The sequence below is a fragment of the Salarias fasciatus genome, chromosome 22, assembly GCF_902148845.1.
Source record: "Salarias fasciatus chromosome 22, fSalaFa1.1, whole genome shotgun sequence".
In the NCBI taxonomy this organism is placed as follows: domain Eukaryota; kingdom Metazoa; phylum Chordata; class Actinopteri; order Blenniiformes; family Blenniidae; genus Salarias; species Salarias fasciatus.
The window spans coordinates 23,251,750-23,274,570 of record NC_043765.1 but is presented as its reverse complement, the minus strand read 5'-3'; the positions used below and the strand labels follow the sequence as shown (position 1 = coordinate 23,274,570).

The 22,821-nt window shown below is 42.3% G+C and overlaps 1 protein-coding gene across 1 annotated transcript; it reads right to left on the bottom strand.

Moving 5' to 3' along the window:
- Positions 1 to 1,765: 1,765 nt before the first annotated feature.
- Positions 1,766 to 4,365, bottom strand: tbxta (T-box transcription factor Ta). The gene is made up of 8 exons (XM_030120843.1): positions 4,181 to 4,365; positions 3,521 to 3,785; positions 2,859 to 2,993; positions 2,724 to 2,785; positions 2,583 to 2,644; positions 2,319 to 2,492; positions 2,110 to 2,233; positions 1,766 to 2,024 (listed from the first exon to the last, which is right to left on the bottom strand). The coding sequence occupies exons 1-8, from the start codon at positions 4,363 to 4,365 to the stop codon at positions 1,766 to 1,768; spliced, it is 1,266 nt and encodes a 421-aa protein (XP_029976703.1).
- Positions 4,366 to 22,821: the final 18,456 nt, after the last annotated feature.

The window sequence follows — 22,821 nt, the reverse complement described above, 5'->3', positions numbered from 1 at the left end:
AGGTATAAGAGGCACTTTAACAGTAATAGGTGAAGACTGGAAAACTTGTTTGGAAACTCTTTGATATTTTCCGAGTTGTCCTCAGTTTTTTGTGTTTAATGTGAACAAATGAATATTTTATTTGAACAAAATACTCAGTGATTTGAGTGAACTTTTATATTTTCCCTCTAATCCATCAGGGCCTGGATCACCAGGAGGATAAGCTGTACTTTGATTGTTTTAATGGAATTAATTTATTCTGATTGTCTGGTTTGTTCGTTAGTTTATGATTTTTTTCATTTGTGCACCAAAGAGGATCATTTCACCTGATCCAGAAATAAACACACCAAAAGTATCAAAAACAAGGGTGTCAAGCATAAGGCCCGGGGGTCAAAACCGGCCTGCAAGTGTCTCCAATCCGGCCCTCCAAAACCAAACTGTCAAACTTTCAAACTGTGTGAAAACATTGATTTTTTACAAATTTGTTATGAGTTTTGGACCCGACACACACTGAGACCTGAGCTGCGATATTAGCTATGAAAGCTAGCAAAACTAGCATTAGCCTCAAAGCCGTGCTGTCAGGGGGAGTTTATGAAAACATGCAGAATGCAACAGCTAGAGGGGACGTGTTCTTTAGACATTTCACTTAAATGTAATTCATGTTGAAATTATACCAGTTCTAATAGCTTGAATATACAACAGAATATAGAATCTACTTAAACAAAACACTTCAATCTACTTTATTTTCACATCTCAAGGCTCCGAGATGCAGGAAAACCATCATTAATGAACGATATGAGGCGAAGAGACGCTCCTCAGTCCCAGTGTGACCAAACTCCACCCTCCCAGTCCTCCAGGCCTCCTGGGTTCAGTTTTAATAAATGTCGTAGCTGCAGCTTGACTTTAACTCTCGGTCCGGTGTGAGAAATACCTTTTCTATTGCTAACTCGAACCGCGATAAATCTCTCCAGCTCCACTCAAACCTGGAGTTGGCGAACGCAGTCCTAGGAGGGATTTAATTCTTCCCCGGGTGTGAGCACTTTGCGTCCTGACTCTTTTGACTTTCCCGGCAGGCAGATCTGGACGTGCGAGCCGTACGTCTCACCGCCTCGCAGATTGTAGCAGAAGGGTGCCGGCCGGGTTCTAACGCCCGAGATAAACCCCGGTCACTTCGCGAAGCCGTGCGGGCGGCGTTATTTAAAGAAAGCTCATATCGAGGCTGGCGATTACCCCCATCATGACCTTCATTTGCACTCTCGAAACACACAACGGAACGAAGCGTCTTTGAGAAAAACAATCTTTAATTTATTATTAAATGACATAAATAAAACCCACAGCGAGTTCAAAATACAAATAGATAGTTTATGTACAAGCGTGTGAGCAGAAGGCACTTGAGCGTGAGCGCGAAACGTTTTGCACTGCGGCGAGAAGAAAGGCACGTTTCAGGGGAGTTAAGTTACTCTATATACACACATGTACACATGGATGTTAGCAGGATGGGGGTCTGTGGGACAAGGTTAGGAATAAAAGCAAAAGTCCACTTGATCTTTGGTTGTTTGGAGGCAAAAAAAAAACGTTATATTTGGAGGTGGAGGAGTAAGAGCAAAGAGTTTCAGATATTTTAAGGCTTTTTTCTTTTTATTATTCAAGCGTCTTTCAAGTCGTGTCTTTGCGTCTTGGATCATGGAATGGATTGTCAAATCTTTAGTGTCCTCGCGGGTCTGGAGGCGTCTCGGGGTCGGCGTCTTTAAAGTCCCGCTCCGGGCGCCTCCCGCCCGGCGTGCGCTCAGTAGCTCTGAGCCACGGGCGCCCAGGTGGCGGTGAGCCGGGCGATGGAGCTCTCGAACTGCGCCTCGCCGACGCCCACCTCGCTCAGGCCCGGGTCGTACATGGAGGAGGGCGAGGAGACGGGCAGCGAGGAGGTCAGGCCGGAGTAGGACGAGCCCCTCAGGAACTGGGAGGTCAGGCCTCCGGGTATGGAGCCGGAGGCGGATCCGGACGGGGTGAGGGTGGTGCCGGCCACGGACCACAGGCTGGGGTACTGACTGCGGACGACAGGAGGAAGAAGAAGCTCAGAAACAAAGCCATTCTTCTAAACTACCCTCGATAGACCCTCGATCGGAGGCTCACCTGGAGTTGGACGTGGAGTTGGTGGTGTGGGACAGCGTCCCCATGCCGCTGGAGTTGGGAATCTGCAGAGCAGACCAGCTGTCGTGAGCCGGCAGCGTCCCGGAGCTGTTGTCCATGTAGTTATCTGAGAAAACAGACGAGCACAGATCCCATGAGCGCCAGTCTTTCTTTATTCAGACGGTTTAAGGTCTGAGAGTCAGGGGTCTTACTGGTGCTGGAGGTGCGGTGGGTGTAGTGTCCGGGGTACGGGGCCGCCCGGTGGCTCCTCAGGCTGGAGTAGCGCTCGCAGTAGGAGCCGGAGGAGTGTCCGGCCGAGCCGCTGAACTGAGGCGGGCTGCTGCTGGGGCAGATGGGGCTCTGGCCCGGGAGGAACCACCCTCCCACTGCAGGAGGAACAACAACACAAGAAATCATCCACCTGCTTTCAGGTCGACGTGTTTTTTAAAGATTTGAGTGAAGCAGAGGACGCTCACGTTGAGAATAGCCGGACTGCTGACTGTCCGCACTGTGATCAGGAACTTCCTTATGATCGCTCCTGTAATCGACCCGACACCATTAAACCCCAGAACCACCTTCAATTCAAGGAATTCACTGAGGTTTTTTTTACTCTGTACCTCTCTTTGGCGTCCAGGAAGGCTTTGGCGAAGGGGTTGTGTTTGATCTTCAGGGCGGTGATCTGTGACGAGAGCCGCCAACATTTCAGTGAATCCTGACAGCAGCTCGGCGTGGAGCAGGCTTCTGGCACTCACCTCTTCGTTCTGGTACGCCGTGACGGCGATGAACTGCGTCTCGGGGAAGGACTGGCTGCTGATCATCTTCTGGATGCCGCCGACCTTCACGATGTGTATCCGCGGCTCGTATTTGTGCAGAGAATTCAGCATTATCTGAGGAAGCGTTGAGAGTTAGAGGACACTATAGTTGTCAGGAATCTCTGAATTTGAATTTCTTTTCTCTTTTGTCGTAATACGTGAAAATGAAAAGCAGGAGATCCTTCCTTCCTGTGGCCATAAGACTCCATTATTCCTCCTTTTAAACAGTGTTATTGTGTTTTTTCTGTTAATTTAATTCATGTTTTCTGTACCACTCCATCCCAATATCCCTGTAACATTTAATATTGATTATCAAAAAAAAATTCCATTTTCATGATATTTTAATTCTATTTTGAAGCATTTTCCTTTGGGAATTATAAAGTATATCTATATTAAATTAGTTAAGTTTATGTATCAAAGCACAAAAGATTAATCCTCATTCATTCTCCTATAATTCTATTTAGAGCATAAATGACTAAATAAACTTGTTTAAAAAAGTTGTTTCTTATTCCAAACACATTCAAACTTTTATTTTTAAACCTATATTTTCAGGATTTTCTTATTTTCTTGGTGTAAAACAGTCTTCCTGCTCTCCTCCTCACCTGTCCGCCGCCGTTGAGTTTATTGGAGAGTTTGACTTTGCTGAAGGAGACGGGCGCTTTCATCCAGTGCGCCCCGAAGTTGGGGGAGTCCGGGTGGATGTAGACGCAGCTGGGGCTCTGCGGCTCCGGTTTGCCGCCGGGGACCCACTCCCCGTTCACGTACTTCCACCGGTTGTTATCCGCGGCCACGAAATCCAGCAGCACCGAGTACATGGCGTTCGGGTCGAGCCCGGAGACGCTGGCCCTCAGGACTGGAAACATCCTCCTTGAAAGATGAAAGAAGGAAAGAAATGCACTTATCTGGAAAATGTGCTGATTTCCCTTGTAAATACATTTAAAAGAATTTATTCTAAAACAACAAAACGTTTGAATAGAATAGAAAATGTTTTTAATGTTTTGGAAAACTTATTCAAACTGTTTTTATTTTCCTCAAAGGCCCTGACGGCCTCAGCAGAAGAACTTCAATTCATATAAGAGTCTGTTTTTCGTTCAATGCAAAATCCAATTCACAAATATTACATTTATTTACTTCTCTTTCTTTTTTCCCCTCTAAAAACCCCGTGCGTAATAGCGCTCCGGATCTGCCGGCTGTGCGTAAAAGCGCGCCGGAGCCCCAGAAGGCCCCCGCCGCCGCCGCCGCGGCCTCGCAGCCGGACCTACCTCCCCGTCTTCGTCACGATCATCTCGTTGGTCAGCTCTTTGAACTTGTTCCACAACTCCGCGTCCTCCAGGCTGAGTTTAATATCCCTCTCGGACGCGTCGCCCTTCTCGCTGCCCTTCTGGAACTCGCTCTCCACGGCGCTCAGGAGGTGCTCCAGCCGCTGGTCGTGGTTGGAAGAAGTCATACTTCCAAAGGTTCTTTTTTTTTTTAAGGGGGGGAAGAAAAGAAAAAAAAACAATCCGGAGATGGTAAAGGCTTGAGACACTGCTTTTCAAGTCCCGGAGGCCTTCTGGTTTTAAGGGCCCTCAGGGACCTCATGGGGATGCGGGGCGGGGCCTGTGCGCGCACACTTCTCCTCTCCAAACGCCGCCCCCGCTCCAAGCTATTTAATCAATGTTTATCATTTAAAAAACAAAAGTGTTTTCAACTTAACCTGTTTTAAAAAAAAAAATCCCCTTTAAAGCTCTTGTACCAGTTTGTGGGATTACCTGGTTAATCTGCCGCTGAGGAAGTTTTGGGGTTTAAAGTGACTCCAGGTCTCACTCTGCCCTTCACATTCAGCAGCAAACAAAGGAAGGGAAGCGAGCTGGGAGAGCCGTGCCTTTGAACTCAGTCGTATATTTGCAGATAGTGTTAATCTTTTGTTGCCTCAAATCCACACGGCAGAGCCCCGGTGTTGACTGAGGGACGCTCCGCTCCGCGCGCACGGCGCGCAGGAGCGTGGACGCGGCCCACGAGCGATGCGCAGGATTTGCATAATGGACCCGAAACGACTCAGTCCCCCGAACAAACGTCTCATCCAGGTGGAGCCTGCTGCTGGCTGCTGGTATTGAACCACAGAGCTGAGATGTAAATCCTCCTGAAGGACAGAGTCAGAGGGGCATGAACTAAAACAAGCACCTTTTCTCTTTTTCACTTCTATTCTTTTTTGCTTTTACTTACTTACTACTGATCTGGTGTGCGCCAAACTGCTAAAATAGTGTTATAATAACCTTTAAATTTAATCTGTAAAGGTTAGCTTTGAGATAAGATACGATATAAAGGATAATTTCACAATAAAATGTTCATATTTTAAAAAAATATTAAACAACTATGAAAAAAATGACCACCATAGATGCTAACCCTTTGGACTAATAAATTAGTGTACCATGCTCCCAGGGTCTCAGTGTTGTGTCTGCTATATTGACTTTGAAAAAAAACCTGTTTTTTTTTTTTTAATGTAGAAAGTTTGTTTGGTGGGACCCATTGGAGCCTCTTGCAGGCCAGTTTTGGCCCACATGCCTCATGTTTAACACTCCTTATTCAAACTGTTTTTTAGTCAACATTTCTCACTGCACAAAATGTGCATTTATTCCTTATGACGTGGTTTTAAAAAAAAAACTTTTTTTAAAAAATTTATATTTTTAACAAACTGTTTTTTGATTAGTTTTTGCAGATTAAAATCACTGAATGTGTTTGATATCTTTACTCTTCTGGTTATAAAACACACTAAAGGCAGTTACCCAGGAGGGCACGCAATGGCTCAGATTTAGAGTGGAAAACATAAAGATGTATTACATTGTAGAAATGGAGCATTACAAAAAAAAAATCCTTATTTATACTGAGAAAAAGAAACCAGAGTGGGAGAACTGTAATATTACATTATCTGCAGTTTAGTTGGATGCTCAGTTTCTCAAAGCTTAAGAATATTTCGTATTATATTAGTACTCAGTGTGATCAAACAATAAAGAGTACGATAATATTCAGGGTAATACGATGAAAATCATAGAATCCAATGACAAACTGTACAGTGAAATAACAGTATAAATTGATTTAAAGTAATTATTTGAACAATGCAACACTTTTCTGATTCAAAACAATTAAATACAATATATTGAGATGCAATATTACATGATAAAATTCTCCATATAATACATATAGGTTTAAAATCCCTTATTTTAATGTTCTGCATTATGTCGTACACAAACAAAACATTGCTTTTGGTGTTTCTGCCTTCTTTGTGAAGTGACAACGTTATCAGTAAAGGTTTTATTTTAATGAAAAGCAACCAATTTCATCATGAGGAAAAGCAGGAACAAGTTCATTTCTTTTGATTTCCTCCTGAATCAAAACGCATCAGCTTCATCTGATGTTGTTTCCATCAGTCTGCCGGTCAGGGAGCCAGCAGCCGCCTGGGTTACAGTACTGAGGGTGATCCTCACATCTCAGCCTCGACTTGTTGTTGTTGTTGTTGTTGTTGTTGTTGTTTGCGTCCCCGGCGCCTCTGATTTCACTGTCTGTGACGTACTTGGAATTGAGTGCGGGCTTTGGAGCGCGTCTCCACTTTACTGCGCCACTTCCTCCACTTCTACTGAGGCCGTAAATGTAAAGGGGTTCTCTCACACCTCGCCATCCAGCAGCATTCAGCCTCTCTGCCTTTTCATTTCCGAGGCAGAGAGAGAGACAGAGAGTGTTAAAGGAGCGGCTGCATGCCGAACCCCCGCCGGCCGTCGGGCCTTCAGGCAAGGCAGCAGGGATCAAGATTTCACTGGAGGATTGTGCCTGTTTGAGCCGCAGAGGTTTACATAACCTCTCAAGTGAAAATGCATCGTGTTTGCTTTTTTCGATTAAGGAAAGTTTCACGCTTATGTTTTCGGAAAGCTATGTAGTTAGCATGTGGTTCCACTAGTGGGAGCTGTTCTTTGGTTGTGCATTGACGCCACACAGAGAACAATACACTATAAACACTAACAATGGGAGTTTTGCATAAACAGACCACCAAGTTGGATTATTATAACGGTGGTCGTCAAACTACTGTCACTCGAAAATGTTATGTAAATCGGGGGCCTGATGCGCCCTGGGTTTGAACCCGTGTTGTCGCGCCGTTGCTCGGCGAGCGCGATCAAAGCACAAAACAACACAAAAACATCCTCTGCGCGCTGACAGGCGCAAACACAGTGCAAGGAGAGGCGGAGCCTCTGCGTCCCAAACAGTGAGATAACGTCTGCTCTGAAAGATGAAGTTTGCTTGAAAAGCCACCAGAGGTTTCCCACAGTTTCTCTCCCCTCACACACACACACATACACACACACATACACACACTGCTGCCGCCCGGCAGGCCGAGGGTTAACAGGGATGCGGGTCCGGCTCTGGCATCAGCACACACTCACCTAGGTGGGAAATATTGCAGAGGCCTGGTGTTTGACAAAGAGACAGTTATAACGATGCATATTTTCCAGAGCGCTTCGTCGGCCGATGAGTCAGTCCTGGGAAGAGAAAACACGGCCTCTCCTCGCTCTCACGGACAAACACACAACGCCGTGACATGAGTTTGTTTCTGAGCGAAAACAACGACGACACTGACGATACGGGGAGCTTCAGCTCGAAAGTGTCTCTGATATGAAGCTCACGTCAAGAAGGAGACCTTTAATTCTTTTTGTGGTGATTAGCAGCAGCTTTTTTTTTCACAAACGCTTCAAAAATCTTATGCTAAACAGTGACCCCTGTGGCCAAATGTGGAAACTAAAACATTACAGCTAATGGAATTTAGTATTTATTTCCCAAATTATTTATGCAGGTAGTTTAAAAGCTTTAAAAGTAGATGGAATGTCTGATCTTGTCCACACAAATGTAAAAATGTAGCATGAAATCCTGATTACTGCAACATTCCATTGGTTAATTTAGCCGTTTTCCTCTCCTCTACTGATGAAATTTTTCAAAACAAGATGTTATTTAATTCGATACAAAAAAGATAAAATATTTGAAAATAACATATAATATGATGTAATGTCAGAAAGTTTCATACAATGTAACACAACACAATGCAATATGATACAATGTGATATAGTTCAAGAGGATACAATATGATACAATGTAATACTGTGTGAAACGATGTGACATACAATGCAACAGAAAACGGCACTATCCATAAATATCTATCATTTTATGTTCTAAACACATTTTAAACGAAACATAGCCTGATAACATGATTGACAAGATTTTAAAGGATAAAAAACATTGCTTTGACTGAAGGTAAAGTCTAAAATGAAACCAATAAAAATGTGTTTGAGTGCGATGCAGTGAGCCATAATATGATATATTCTAGAATCAATACTTTAATAATGTAAAGCAATGTGATATAAAAACAATATTAAACGTGTTATGATAGCAGTTAGAAAGAAAAGCCATTAGCCTGCTGCTCAACCATCGTTAAGTTTGTTTATACTTTCAGAAATTAATTTGTTTAAAGTGTAGTTTAGAGAGTCTGGGTGTATTTTAAACAGTCTGACTGTAGTTTAGAGAATCTGAGAGTAGTCTAGTGAGTATGGGTATAATTGAGAGCATTTGGGTGTAGTTTCAACAGTCTGGTTGTAGTTTAGAGAGTCTGAGTGTAGTTTAGAGTTCTGCGTATAGCTTAGAGAATCTGATTGTAGTGTAGAGAATCTCAGTGTAGTGTAGAGCATCTTAGTGTAGTTTAGAGAATCGGAGTGTAGTTTAGAGAGCCTGGATAGAGATTATAGAGTCGGGTTGCAGTTTGGACAATCTGAGTGTACTTTAGAGAGTCTGAGTGTACTTTAGAGAGTCTGAGTGTAGTTCAGACAATCTGATACCCCTTTCCCATTGGCCTAAAGACCCGTTTAAACCTGCCAATAATCGCCTCCTCATGGCAGTGGGAAAGTGTTTAAACGGCATTCCGACCCGGATCGATCGACCCTGCAAGTGACCCGGGTTTTAATCAGCTCGCCTCCGGCTCAGCTTGAGCGTGAAAGCCAGACCCGGGTCAACGCGGTATTTTGCGTGATGACGTCGACGTAGCGCGCCTACATTAGCGCGCTTGTTGTTTTTGGACACAGCGTGAGATTTCCTTCGTCAAGATGACCCAGCATTGGGGGGAAGAGGAGATTCGTCGACAGGTACCGGGGACTGAGCTCTTGTGCATTGTTTACTTTCGCTTTGCTCCGTCTGATGGTGTCATCAACGTGGGACACCCTCAGCGCGAGAAAATGCAGCCACACAGCTCGCCTACTGCAGATTACGTAAACCCACGTAAAAACCACGAGTCGACTCGCGAGTTTAAGTGGGAAAGGGGTATTAGAGAATCTGAGTGTAGTGCAGAGGGTCTGGGTCTAGTTTAGAGAGTCAGGGCAGAGTTTATACCGTCTGGTTGTATTTTAGAGAATGTGAGTGTAGTTTAGAGAGTCTGGGTGTATTTTAGGGAATCTGGGTGTAATTTACAGTCTGACTGTAGTTTAGTCAGTCTGAGTGTAGTTCGAGTATTTCGGTGTCGTTTAGAGGGTCCAGATCTGTTAAAATGAGTTTAGGTTTGGCTTGAGAAATAACTTTGCATCACTTTTCTTTGTTTTCAGAAGATGTTAAAGTGTTGAAATGATTTCTTCCTTGTGTTTTCTCAGTCAGACCTCCATCCTGAAACATAGAATTGCTGAAAGAAAAGGTTTCAATTTCATTAAATCATGACAGAGATCTCCAGGAACCACACACACACACACACACACACACACACACACACACACACACACACACACACACGCACACACACCCCGGCCCTGATGCGGATTGGACCCCAGAGCTTCGTCTGTCACTTTTGCATTTCCACTTCAAGTTCAGGGAATCTAAACTTTCTTCTTCTAATCACCGGCCCCCTTTGAAAGGGATAAAAAGAATCAGAGGGGGCAGTAATTGCCGCCCTCCTCCACCGCCCCCCCCTCAAACTCCTCCTTGGATCCCAGCAAGCCCTCCTCTGCCTGGCCGACAGCAGACCTGGAGACCTTTGGCATGCTAACGACAGGCCGACGCCGCAGGACCAGAGGCAGGCAGAGACCGGGGCGACAGCTGGTCCGACTGTACCGACGCAACATCTCAAACAACAACACAGCCACAGCCTGACACCACTGCTTCGTTCTAATACCGACTCTTCATATAATTAAAACAAATTATTTACAAAATATGCAGGAAAATGAATAATTACAATCTCATTGTATCAGTTGGGTTTAACTCTAATGGGAAGGATTTTAAAGAAACAAGACACCTACAAACATGTAAACACTCTGAAGCTACATGAAACTTTTCCTGCCCCTAAAATACGATCTTTATAAACGGTTCAAAAAGCCATCTGAAGCTTGATGTCAAGGAGAGGTCAAAGGTCATGTTGTAGAACTGTTTGTGTCCTTTCACAGATTCCCACAGTCTCTCCTCAAAGGGTCGTCGTTTCTATTCTCTGACAAAATTCCGTTTTCTTCTTTGTAACTTTTACTGATCGCACATGATCCAGACTGCACAGCACCGCCCCCACAGGGAGTCAGTGGTATTACTCTGTTAGCTACATCCATAAAGCTCCCTGGAAAAGTGACAAATTAGGCATATAATAGACAGTGAAGACACAAAAGCTCCATCAGTATCCATCTGTGTGTTTTGGCATCTTGTGTATTGGGGATCTTCATGATGGATTTCAGTTGTTCCCCGAACTTTCCATTCCTCCATTTGTTCTTTTTTTGTTTTTTTGCCGAACTGCTTAGTGCTTACACATGCGGAAAAAGCATTTACTTGGACGTCTGTGCAAGAGCAGAACCAGAATTTGAGGAAAATTGTGTTTTCCTTGTTTATATGGAGGAAATGTTGCTCTCTGCAGAAAATTCGAAAACAATCAAAACTCAATAAAAATCTTCTCCCCTTTGAAAACACGTAAACAGGATCTCAGAGAGATCTGACAATGAGAAGCATGAATACCTTCAGGTTTGAGTGAATCAGGACGGGAAACGATCAAGAAAACATAGATTAGCACCAGAAGTTACCCAGATTCCCTGGAGCCTGTTAATCTCTGTGTTTCAACTGTTTTTTCACAGTGATCTGTAAGAACGTATCGAACCTGAAAGCAGTTCCCAAGGACCACAAGAGCAAAGAACAAAATAATGTAAATCTCCTCTGAGGCCTTTGCTTTTCAAATCTGAATTGAAAAATGGAAATGTGTCTTTCTGGGAGAGTTCTAGGCCTCTGAACTCTAAAGAAAAATGAACATTATCCTTATTTTAACCATGATATGAACTGATGTTTTTTAGCCTGCTTGTATCTTATGAAACGTTTCTCTTACTTCCATCACGACAAACACCTGAGAAAGTCTGTTCTGAACCGATCCTGACACTCTCTGAAAAAACTGAAACAAAAGTTATCATATTACTAGAACTATCGATTTACTTCTTCTATCATGGGTATCTTAATTTTAACTGTTTTAAAGAATGTAATTTTACTGAGGCTTAATTAAAATTTTTCCAACTTGATCTACTGTATTACTTTCAAAATAAGTTTTTTGTTTTTTTTTTTTTTTAAAAGTTAGATCTGGGAACACCTTTGAATTAACATTTAAATAAATAAATAAATAAATACATGAATAAACAAATGAATAAATAAATGTATTTTGTAAACTTATTGGTTTAATTAAAATAATTATTGTCTGTAAACTCAATTCATTAATGAATTAAATACCTTGGAAATGTCCTCTCAGTGTAGATATTTGTTAAAAAAAAATACACTCAAATTAGATTAAAAATTGACTTATAGTTTAATAAGCTTGATTTAAAAGTTCTTTGAAACTACAGTTGTGATTGAGGATATTAAGTGATGCAACAGAATCATATACGTATATCACTCAGTCTTCTAAATATTTGGCTTTTTAAGCAACAAATCTCTGTTTTACCATTTCACGTGTCATCGTAATCAAATAACATCTTAACCTATTTACATATGTTTTTTTTTTAATGAAAATCAGACCATGTTATAAAAAATACACACCTTTTGGATGATGAGCCAGCTTTCCAGAGAGTTTGACAGTTGAATAAAAGTCAAATACTTGCAATGTGATTAAAATTAGATGCACGTAATTGATCTTTTTTATTAAACTGAAGGCCGGTTTTCACGAATCCTTCTTGTGACGGGGTTCATATGTTTGGCGTCATGTTGAAGTTTTCTCCTCACATAGTTTTCGAGTCCCCGACTCTCAGAGAAAAACATCTTCTAAAGGTTTCTCCTCGTGGCGGCTTTGTTTTCGCTTTTTTTCCTCCTTTCCTTTTTCCTTTTTTTTTTTTGTGTGTTTTTTTTCCACCATGCTCGGTGCTGCTGCCTGATGTAAATATGAGCAGCTGAGGTCAGCAGACACCAGTGTGTGAAAAAACACAGTTAAATCTCCTCTCTGCAGCCCCCAGCTGTGTGTGCGCACACACACACGCACACGCACACACACACACACACACACACACACACACACACACACAGGGACGGAGTGAGCTCACACTCCGGCTCATCTCCCTCTGACGTGGGGAGGAATCGGCTTCGCTGTGCTGGGAAGCCGCGAAGGACATTAGCAAATATTAGCCGATATTAATCACGGGGTGGTTTTCGTTTGGGGGGGGCGGAGGGGAGGCTAGGGAAGGCGAGAGGAGGCGAGGGGGGGTAGGATGATCTGAACCGAGCCCCGCTGTCTGCCTGGGATTTTATAACCTCGGTGTATAACCTCTGTCAGTCTCTGCTCCGGCCTGCTGGGAGGAGGAGGGTTCGTTTTCTTCCTTGTTTTTTTGTTTTTTCTTGGAGAGAGGGGCTGAGGGGGGGAGGAGGTGTGTGTGTGTGTGTGTGTGTGTGTGTGTGTGTGGGGTGGGGTGGGGGGGGGGGGGGGGGGGGGGGGGGGGGGGGGGTAGCAGATCAAAAGGATGGAGGCCAGTTTCCACCGACAAACAGTAAGTGTCAAAGGCCCGGGGATTAATGATAGGTGCAAACCGGGAGCGTTATTTACCCAGAGTCGGAGGACGTGTGAGCGGGGAGCCCGGCACCCTCTTCCCCTCCGCCGCCACTTCCTCTCTCTATAAATGCACAATTAAAATGAGATGTTCACGCGGCGCGGTGTCGCGTGACCCCCGCCGGCCGCCTGCGTCCCACCAGGCGAAACCCCGAGAGCTGAAAATAGCATCCAGACACGGAAACGTCATCACGGTGAGCACCGCTGATCATCACAAATGTAGAAACTGGAGATAAAACATCAGAGAAACTAAAGTTAAACAGTAGACATTTTCACAAATATCCTAAAAGTTCCATAATTACATGTTATAGTTATGAAGAAGGTTGCTTTTTTTTCACTAAATGGATGAAACTTTATGAGAAAACAAAGAACCTGTCACTTGTGTCAACTGTTAGCAACGGCGTTAGCATGTTAGCAAACATTTTAATTTCTTTTTTTGTTAAATTCCTTCACACTTCTCGATACATATCTTCATATTTTCTTCTTTACAATTTCAGAATGGTTTACCGGGCTCACTTTTATTCTAAAAAAACAAAAGAAAAATTCAATGAAAATGGCAAACTTGTGTCTGTTTACATGACAACGACGCTCATAGCCTCTGAAAACACAACTTTTCAAAATAGGAAGGAATCTGTCTCCATGGAAACGGGGGGAATTTCAACTTGATGGTTTCATGGTTTCATAGCTACCTGTAAGAGCCTGGAAGTGTGGTTTAATTCCAACTTGTGTCCCGGCATGCTAACATCATTTTAATGTTTCTGCCATTTCCATACAAGTGGACACTGGTTTTAAGACGTTGCTGTGTAAACATGTGGCCAAAACTGGCATCTTTATGTCTAATTAATGAATCTTGCATAACATAGAAGCTTTACTGGTTTACAGGTTGGAGTACAAAAAGGTCAAAGGTCATCTTATCAGGTGTTTTCTCATATTTTTAGATGAATCTGTATGAAACAGGACAGAGTTCTCCTGTTTTCGGTCTCTTTCTGTCCTCCGGGTTGATAACGGTTCTTGTTTCTGGTCCTGAGCCCCTGTCCGCTCAGACCGGAGCAGGGACCCGGCAGGACTTGAGGTGGAGGAGGTCCTCCCTCGCACCGTAAAGCCGAGGCTTTACAGCCTTCCCACGCCAGGAGAGCAGAGTGTTACCTGGAAGGACGCGGCCGAGCAGAGGACGGAGCAGCGACCCAGGTGTACAAACAGCAAACAGGGGAGACACATCAAAGCCTCTCATTAAAAGACAATACAATCCTCCTCCTGCCCCCCCTCCTCCTCCTCTTCCTCCTCCTCCTCTTCCTCCTCCTCCTACACACCGACACACTGCCCTCTTCTGCCCGCTCAGGATCCCAGCAACATGAGGCTCCATATTATGTGATCAACCACAATAGAAATGGAGAAATTAGCCAAAAAAAAAAAAAATAAAAAATCTTTAATCGTCTTTATTCTGATCATATTCTGGATCCGGGTGTTCAGAATTATGAAGGAAATGTGCAGAAGAAGAAATAATCATGACATCTTGGGTACACTGGGTCTGTGCTCAGTTGAGGAAAATCAAGGTATTTTATTAATCCAAAGGTTAATAAAAGGAATAAATCAACAAGAAATTAGGAAAAATGATTTTTTTAGAAGAGATTTGGCAGATGAGCGTCACACTAACACCTGCTCTGCATATGTGGCAAGAAATAAACAGGCGTTTTACATCATATAGAGAATGGAAATGATGGTAGGTTAGTCTTTTGATAAAAAAAAATGTTTTTTTCTGTGTAGTATCTTTAGAACTTGTGAAATCATGATAGTATGGACAACATTCTACCTTCTTTCTTCTTATATTAACAGTAATAAACTGAGGTTTTTTTAAAACCCTTTTTTAGAATTTCATGAAACATACTAACATGAATTTTCTTTAAAATCATCTTTTGCAATGCAATACAATCTCTGAATGTAGCTGTTCGAAACATGTTTAACATGCAAAAGACACATTATTTAGTAGAGATTAAACTAAACTCAGACACATCAGGTGTGTGTTATTTATTTCTGTTCAGATCCTGCAGAGTGTCGCCAAAGTGTTTTCTGATGGGAATGAATGGGAATCTGAGGCTGCTCCTGTGGATTAGACACTTCCTCAAACGTGAATTGTAAATATAAACTTAGCTTGTGCGGATCACTTTAAGGCAGTGGTGTTGTTTGTTGCTTTTTTCTCAATTCAACTAGTTTTTCTTATTTGTGTGTTAATGTCCGCGATTGAAAGGTGATATATTGCAGGAGCCCAACTGCTTTTAGCTGAATTAGTTCCTGATTCATCATCTGCACATTTCTCTGAGAGTTTCTAGCATTTGGAATTATAATCCAGATTGTTGAGCATCTTCCTTTCATCAATAGATCAACTTGACACTGAAACCCAACACACTGACACAGATGCACATGTAAAAGAATCATAAGAAATACTTCCTATAATTTCATTGGGGTTTTTTTTTTATCAGTAATGAATAAATGAACCCAATAACTGTAAACAAAGACAGACTTTCTAGAAATCGAACTCAGTTGTTACTTTTTACTTGCATTTTGTCAAAATGTCAGTTTTCAGAACAAGACTGTTGATAAGCAAAGTTAATTTAAGGTTACTTCAGTTTTGTCATTTATTTCGTTGAGATTTCTGAATCATGATTTTTTCAATCATTACCTTCACCTTTGTTTGCACAACTCGTAATTTTGAGCTCAGTTCAACAAAATCTATGGTAAAATGAAGTTTCTCAGCTGTGACATGATGCATTTTGTCTAAAATTGATCCGGCTTTGATTATAATTTTATTATTATTATTTTGTCGAGCTGACACCCAACATAGCTCTCTTTTTTAACTGATACTATGATTTTACCAAAATAACCTCCTCAAACAGTGATTTTTTTCCCACTTTCCATGTTATAAAACTGAAGACATTAAAACTCTTGATGAGGGAAAGTATCTGGTCACTTCAACACATTTTCATTACTTTAATGATTTAATTTATTTATTTTCTGAAGAAATGTGAAGTTTATGATGAGATTATAGCATGACTGAATCCTTCAGGGAATAAATGGATGGGATTTGTATCCTATTTTTCAGTATAAATTATTGACTATGATGGCATTTTGGCCAATGTTACATCATTTTATTACTAATCAATCAAAGTTAGTTGGTCAGACTCTGCAAATCACAAATTTAAAGTATTGAAATATTTCCATTTCCAGATATTTCAGAGTTTTCTACCAAATATTAATGAATGTTAATAGTTCAAATTCTAAATTTGCAGATATTTTAAAAAAGATTCATTTTGATGCAACAACAAAAACTTTAAACATCTGAATAGATGTTTGGGTGCTACAACTGCATCCTTTTTAAGATTGAATAGTTCAAATGAATGTTCAAACTACGTACATTTCTTTCTGAATTTTGAAATATTTGAAGCAGCTGTTTGATTTCTGCTTTTCTAATTATTTTTTATCTTGATGTGAAGAAAAAAATTGATATTTTTTGTGAAACTTTGTCATGACAGACTCTAAATGAGCCACGTTCAGTCAGACTGAGTTAAATTCTCACAAACTTTAATAATTATCACTTCGACTCAGTTATTTTCTATTAGGAACTCTTAATTTCACTCTTTGCTCAGCTGGACGTTTCAGTCTGTCGGTACCTGTCCTGTTTATTTCAGGTTATTCAGTCAGTTTCTTTTCAATCAGCCCTTATTTTCACACCAAAAATGCATTATTTCCCACCAGTTTTGCTTCTAATCTTTTGGTTTCTCGAGGCCAGACTGTGCGGAGAGCTCACACACAAACACACACACACACACACACACGCACAGGCAGGCTGAGCGGGCAGCCTGGAGGCCAGCGCCGCGCCGTCAGACGTGGGAAAGAGCTGAGCGGCGGGCAGACAGCGGCAGCCTCCAGCTTTGATGGCCAGGCCTCTTTGTAGTGGGCCTGGAGATGGCCTGTTAGTCAGTAAAAGTGAGGATGAATGGCTCCCTAACAGGAAGCAGTTTACACGCCGACGCTCGGCCTGCCTGTGGCCCTCCATTGTTCCCGGCCCCATGTCCCACTTCATTACCATTTCCATAAGAAAGGAACAGTAATTGCCCCTTTTCTTCTGCTGCCCCTTCATCTTGGTGTGTCTCTTCTTCTTCTTCTTCTTCTTCTTCTTCTCCTTCTTCTTCTTCTTCTTCTTCTTCTTCTTCTTCTTCTTCTACCCTCCTCCTCCTCGTCCTCTTTTCTCTGAAGCCAAACACAAACTGTATGTTGATTCTCTCAAGGTGTAAAAATCAAGTTTTCTCATTTCACAGATAATAAAAAAAGGAAAAAGACAGAAAGGTGTTCAGTTAGAAAGCTTCCCAGGAGAACAGGAACCACGAGCCGATCTGCAGCGGAGCTCCTGAGACCCCGCTGACCTTTCACCTGACCCCACGTCTGCTCCGCGACCCCCCCGAAACAAAACCCGTCTGTGTGTGAGGAGCTTTGAAAATCAACAGGGGGGTCAAATATTGAAACTGACTCAGCTCCCTGATTCCTGAAGATAAATCTGTTTTCCATTGGATTGTGTTTAACATGAATTTGTTCAATTTCATATATTTAACTTGGAATAATCCTTATCTAAATACACTATTTTACTGTTTCAACACTAATCCGTGTCTATTAAATCAGTCAATGGCAGTCAGCATGTTTTCTTAATACAAACATGTTTTCAGTTTTTCCATTAAAAACGTAAAATTCTTCATCAGAATGGCTCAAAATCAGAAAAACAACTACTCAAACACAATTTCATTCACAAGGTCTGTTATCTTAATGCAGTGTTGATAATGTAGACTTAATTCTAACACACTTTTGTCCATTTTTATCCATTTTTACAAGTTTGCATCTTGATCTGAGTGAAGTCATTGATCCAGTTCTGGAAGAACAAATTTTAATTTCTCTAAAAACGAGTCCAGAAAAACCCCTTTTTGTAAAATGAATTTTCGTGGTTCAGCAGTTGGACTGGGTCCATTAGTTGTGATTTATCTGCGAAGTGTATGTGTGTGTGTTTTAGCCGAGCGCTCTGCTAAAGTGCTTTTATGCTGATGACTTTTGATTTGGAGAAACTCTGCAAATCGCAGCGCGTTCAGTCTTAATTACCTGCAGGTGAACCAAACTGAGCGTTTTATGTGTGTGTGTGTGTGTGTGTGTGTGTGTGTGTGTGTGTGTGTGTGTGTGTGTGTGTGTGTGTGTGATATTTCTGCATGAATTCATAGGAGGATATTCGCACAGGGCTCCTTCTCTTTAATGAATACACACTGGCAGGGAAACGTGTGAAAGCAGATCATGGAATCAACACTTGAGAAAACCTGGCTGGAGAAGACACACACACACACACACACACACACACACACACACACACACACACACTTGTCACAGGCTCACTTTGAACTTCTGAGGTGCCGAGAAGTAAATGCAGCAGCAGAGGGAATCGATGCGGGAGAAACGATCAGCAGGCGTGTGTGTGTGTGTGTGTGTGTGTGTGTGTGTGTGTGTGTGTGTGTGTGTGTGTGTGTGTGTGTGTTAGATCCCATCAGGGGCAGCATGTCTGACATGCTGCTTCACACACTCTCCCGGTGGGAAGGCTGTGACTCCCTGTCTGAACCTGGGTAGAGGTGTACTTCCTGGTTCCTGGGGGTCTCTCCAGGTCCGCTCTTCTGCAGGGGGGGGGTGGGGGGGCAGCTGGACCCCCCTCTGTCAGCTGAACTGGTTTAATCAGAGGCCCCATGTGGGCCCCGACAAAAGAGGCCGGTCGGAATCACCGTCTGCCTCTTTGTTGGAGGGGGAGTCAGCGAGGCTGCGGCCCCCGCTCCGCCGCCACAGCAGGACGCCTGTTTATTTGCTTTGGAGAGCGTTTTATCCCAGGTGACTGTAAAGGTAGCAGGTTCCCGGGCCGGGGGGGGCAGCAGACGAGGCCCCCACACACGGCAACGTTTTAAAGTAAAAACACAAGACTCTGTTGCAATTTGTGGGCCGTTTCCATGACGACATCCCTCGGCGCCACTGACAACGCAACTTTTTGAAAACGGCTTTTCAACGTGGAAGTTTTTGAGAGTCTGTTTCCATGGAAACGGGGAGGAAACACAACTTCTTGAAGTGTGGACGGACACAGTTTTCCAAAACTGTCCTTGTAAACATGAAACGTTTCTGAAACACAAACACTCACACACACAGCGCTTCCACCTGGAACACTGCGTAAACAGGATCATGATCTGTATATCATATACATTCTTTTATTTCCTCTTTAATGATCATTGCTAATATTTTGTGTTTTTTCTTCAAAATTCACCGAAATTTGACATAAATACATTCATTTTTGGAAAATGTATCATTCTTCCTAATTTTTCTCAAATAAGTCTTAAAATATTTGCAATAATACAAACATAAAAACCATTTTCCCTCAAATGTAAAGCTCATAAAATCTTCCTTTGAAGAGTTAAACTAAACCTGATCTCCAGGACCTGCCAAAGATCACATTGCCATTTTTTAAAAGAAATATCAACATTACATGTAAAATAAAATCAAACAAACATGACACGACATTTAGTGGAAGCAGACTCGAAAAACATCTTTCACTTGGAAGACCTCCGTTCTTAAAGTTTGGAAAAATATCAATAGAAAGCCACCGATTTAAACCTTTGTAGACGGAATTGAATACGTTGTTTTTATTCTTCAGCATGAACAACGAGCAAATAAATAAATGCTGAACATGAGATGTAAAAGACAAGAAAGATTGGTTTCAAGAAATTAAGTGAAAGATGAAAAACCAGAGGACTGTAGATCTGTTCTGATCTGATCCTGTTATACTGATCTGGAAGCTTCGTGATGCGTTCAGTGACTCAGGAAAACAGAGCTCTGCTCACTTCCCCCCGCCTGCTCTTGATTGGGGTTCAAACTGGGAGCAGCTCGGTGGATAATCACGTCAGCGGGACGTTGAAGCGGCGGCGGCTGATTAATATTGATGGACGGGGCGCGGTGAAACCGTCGCACTCAGCTGCCTCTCTCCGGGTTGGGTTTCAGTGCCGGCGGCCCCCGTGGGGACCTGAATTGCCCCCCGGTGGGAAACATCTGTACTAATGAAGGTTCTGGTATCAATGACTGCAGGGGCGGACCCGCAGAAACGTTCTCATGGGGTCACATGAGGATTCTGGGAATGAGTCGGCCATCTTTACCGAGGAACAACTAGAAAAATAAATGGAAAAAATCCTTAATAGAATTGTTCTGTTTGTGTTTTCATTGATTCTTTTCAGCAAAGCTGACTGTGTGTGAGTGAAACTAGTGAGTTAATGTGGTTTTAAAGCTGTTAAAGAGACTCCAGAGCAGCTTTTTTTTATCTCAACTCCAAACATGTAAGTTAGAAAAGGCTTTAGATTGTTCAACTTTGATGAAAAAGTCAAGACTATCCAGTGATAGTACCTAAAATATAAATATCTGTAATGTAACAAGAGAACTGAACCAAAAACTGACATATGTGGGACTGGAAGAATTGATAATTTAGTATTTAAATGAAGAAGTGACACAGTGTGTTCAAACTGACTGTGTCACATAATAAATGCACATATAACAGTATCGGAAGTTAAAAAAAAAAGATTGAACTGTGCAGTTTATAGTCGTCTCAAGTTTTTTTATTTTTAATATCAACATCAACCTTCCAAAGCAAGATTATAATTTCCTTGCAGACTGCACTTTTTTTTATGTCGAATCTACAGAATAAAAACAGTTTAACAAGACAGGATAGCCAGGAATGCTAAAAATGGGTGAAATGGCTAAAAAATATTATTTAAAAAAAGGAAAAAAATGGTAAAATTTTAAAATCGCTAGCACTGAAGCACTCAAAAAAGCTTCTAATTGTTAATATAGCTAAAACTGTTAAAACATTAGGAAATACACAAAAGCTGCAAATAGTTAAAAAGGCTAAAACGTCTTTAAAGGTTAAAGCAGAAATAACAGAACAAAGGGGGGGAAATTGATTAAACTGGCTACAAAAAAGTTAAAAAAGCAATAAAACATATTTAAACTGTGGCGATGAAGCATCACAAAGTTTTTAGAATGTAAATAAGTTATTTTAATTTGCATATTTTGCAAACTCTGGATAAATTTTAAAAAGTGGGGAAAAAAAAACTTTTTTGATTAAAACTTTGTAGACGTCTGGTTGAGAGATCGCATTGACTGGAAGCTTCACACTGTATTATGTGTATATATGTATATATGTACTATACTGGGATTGACGTCTGTGTTAACCAGTGACAAACTGTGCAGTGCATGGAGGAGCCAGTCAGATTACAGGAACTGGATGAAATTCAGTTTTAAATATGCTGAGGCTGCGTTGGAATAATCCATGGTTCCCCTCTGGTGGCGGAGCCCTGCAGTGCTGGACGCAGCAGCGTTCTGTCAAAACAAACAAAGCCACGTGTTTCATCCATGAGGGGGTTTGGATACCGACTCTCGGAGCACGTCAGACCGTCCTGTCTCCGTTCCTTCATGTGATCACCGGATCCAGTTGGAACATTTTGGAGCTCATCTCTTCAGGCTTTATGGAGTTCAGATGAGAGAGTTGTTCATTCAGGTTGGACTCCTTCCTCCAACCCCCCCCGGTTCCTCCTGCTCCTTGAATTGGACCCTTCTATTTGCACCGGTGTCTTTCAGTCCCTCCAAAGCATGACAAACTCATGCATTAGCTCCCTAATTGCCCAGATTACCAGAGAGATGCCTTATGAGTTACCGGGGTTGCCTCCCAGAAATGAAAGCCCCGGCCAATTTGCATGGGATGTAATTGAATCGCCCGCAGCAAGGACGGGGGAGGAGGAGGAGGAGGGGGGATGCCATGCATTACAGGAACCCCCCCACCACCACCACCAGCACTAGCAGCACCACCAGCACCACCAGCACCACCCTCCTCCTCCTGGCTTCTCTGAAAAGCCATTTTCCAGCGCTGAATGCTGAAAGCTGAGGGTTTGCGCTCATTCATGGGAGGAAGACTTCTCAGTGCCTTTCCCATCCTCTCCAGCTCCGATCCCTCCAGACCCCCCCTCTTCCTCCACGCCTGGTTTTTCCTGAATGCTGCGTCTCTGTGAAAGGAGGACAAGTGAGGAAATAGTGTAGAGTTACTGTAACGTCATTACTTTTAGCATTAATAGGCCTTTAGGTACAGGTGCATTTTGGTTTGACACTATTCTCCTGATGGAAATGAAGACTTTCCTTCCAGATTCAGTCATTTTTGAGTTAATACATGAACATGTACGGTGACTTCTCAGCATCTTCGCACAGTAACAGATGTCTTATGTCTGTTTTCCATCAAGTCATTATGATTGATTTAACAGCCTAATTTCTAGTTGCAATAATGCAATAATTAAGTCTTTCTCCTTTTTTAATAAAGGCTTTTAAAGGTGACATGAAAATTATATTCACCTGAGGATCCCTGGTCAAATAAAAACTGACCTTTATACCATCTGAACCAATCAGATTTAGACATGCGATCAGCGTGGTTACAAAGGTGAGTTTTCAACAGGAATAAAATGTCCCATGTAAACGCCTGAAACTTTGTTTGGAATTAATCCTAAATTGGAATAAACCGGGCGGTTTATTCTCCTTCGGGAGCGGAATTATATCTTAATCAGTCATGACTTTGCTCTGGTTGTTCTGCTCAAGCTCGTCCATCATGATGATGCAATATTCCAAGATGGCGGCCGGCGGTTCCACTCAGATGGAGAAGATTTATTTAACGGGAGCCTGAGAAGAAATGGATATGATAAAAAAAAAAAAACAATAAAAGGACGGGAGCAGAACAATGAGGACATTTTCAAAACTGTAACATCTAAGTAA

Excerpts from the sequence above, each read along its gene's own strand:
- tbxta (XM_030120843.1), bottom strand. The coding sequence starts at position 4,365 with ATGACTTCTTCCAACCACGACCAGCGGCTGGAGCACCTCCTGAGCGCC. Across the intron at positions 3,786-4,180 it reads ATCGTGACGAAGACGGGGAG|GAGGATGTTTCCAGTCCTGA; the intron begins GTAGGTCCGGCT and ends TCATCTTTCAAG. Across the intron at positions 2,786-2,858 it reads CGGCGTACCAGAACGAAGAG|ATCACCGCCCTGAAGATCAA; the intron begins GTGAGTGCCAGA and ends CTCTCGTCACAG.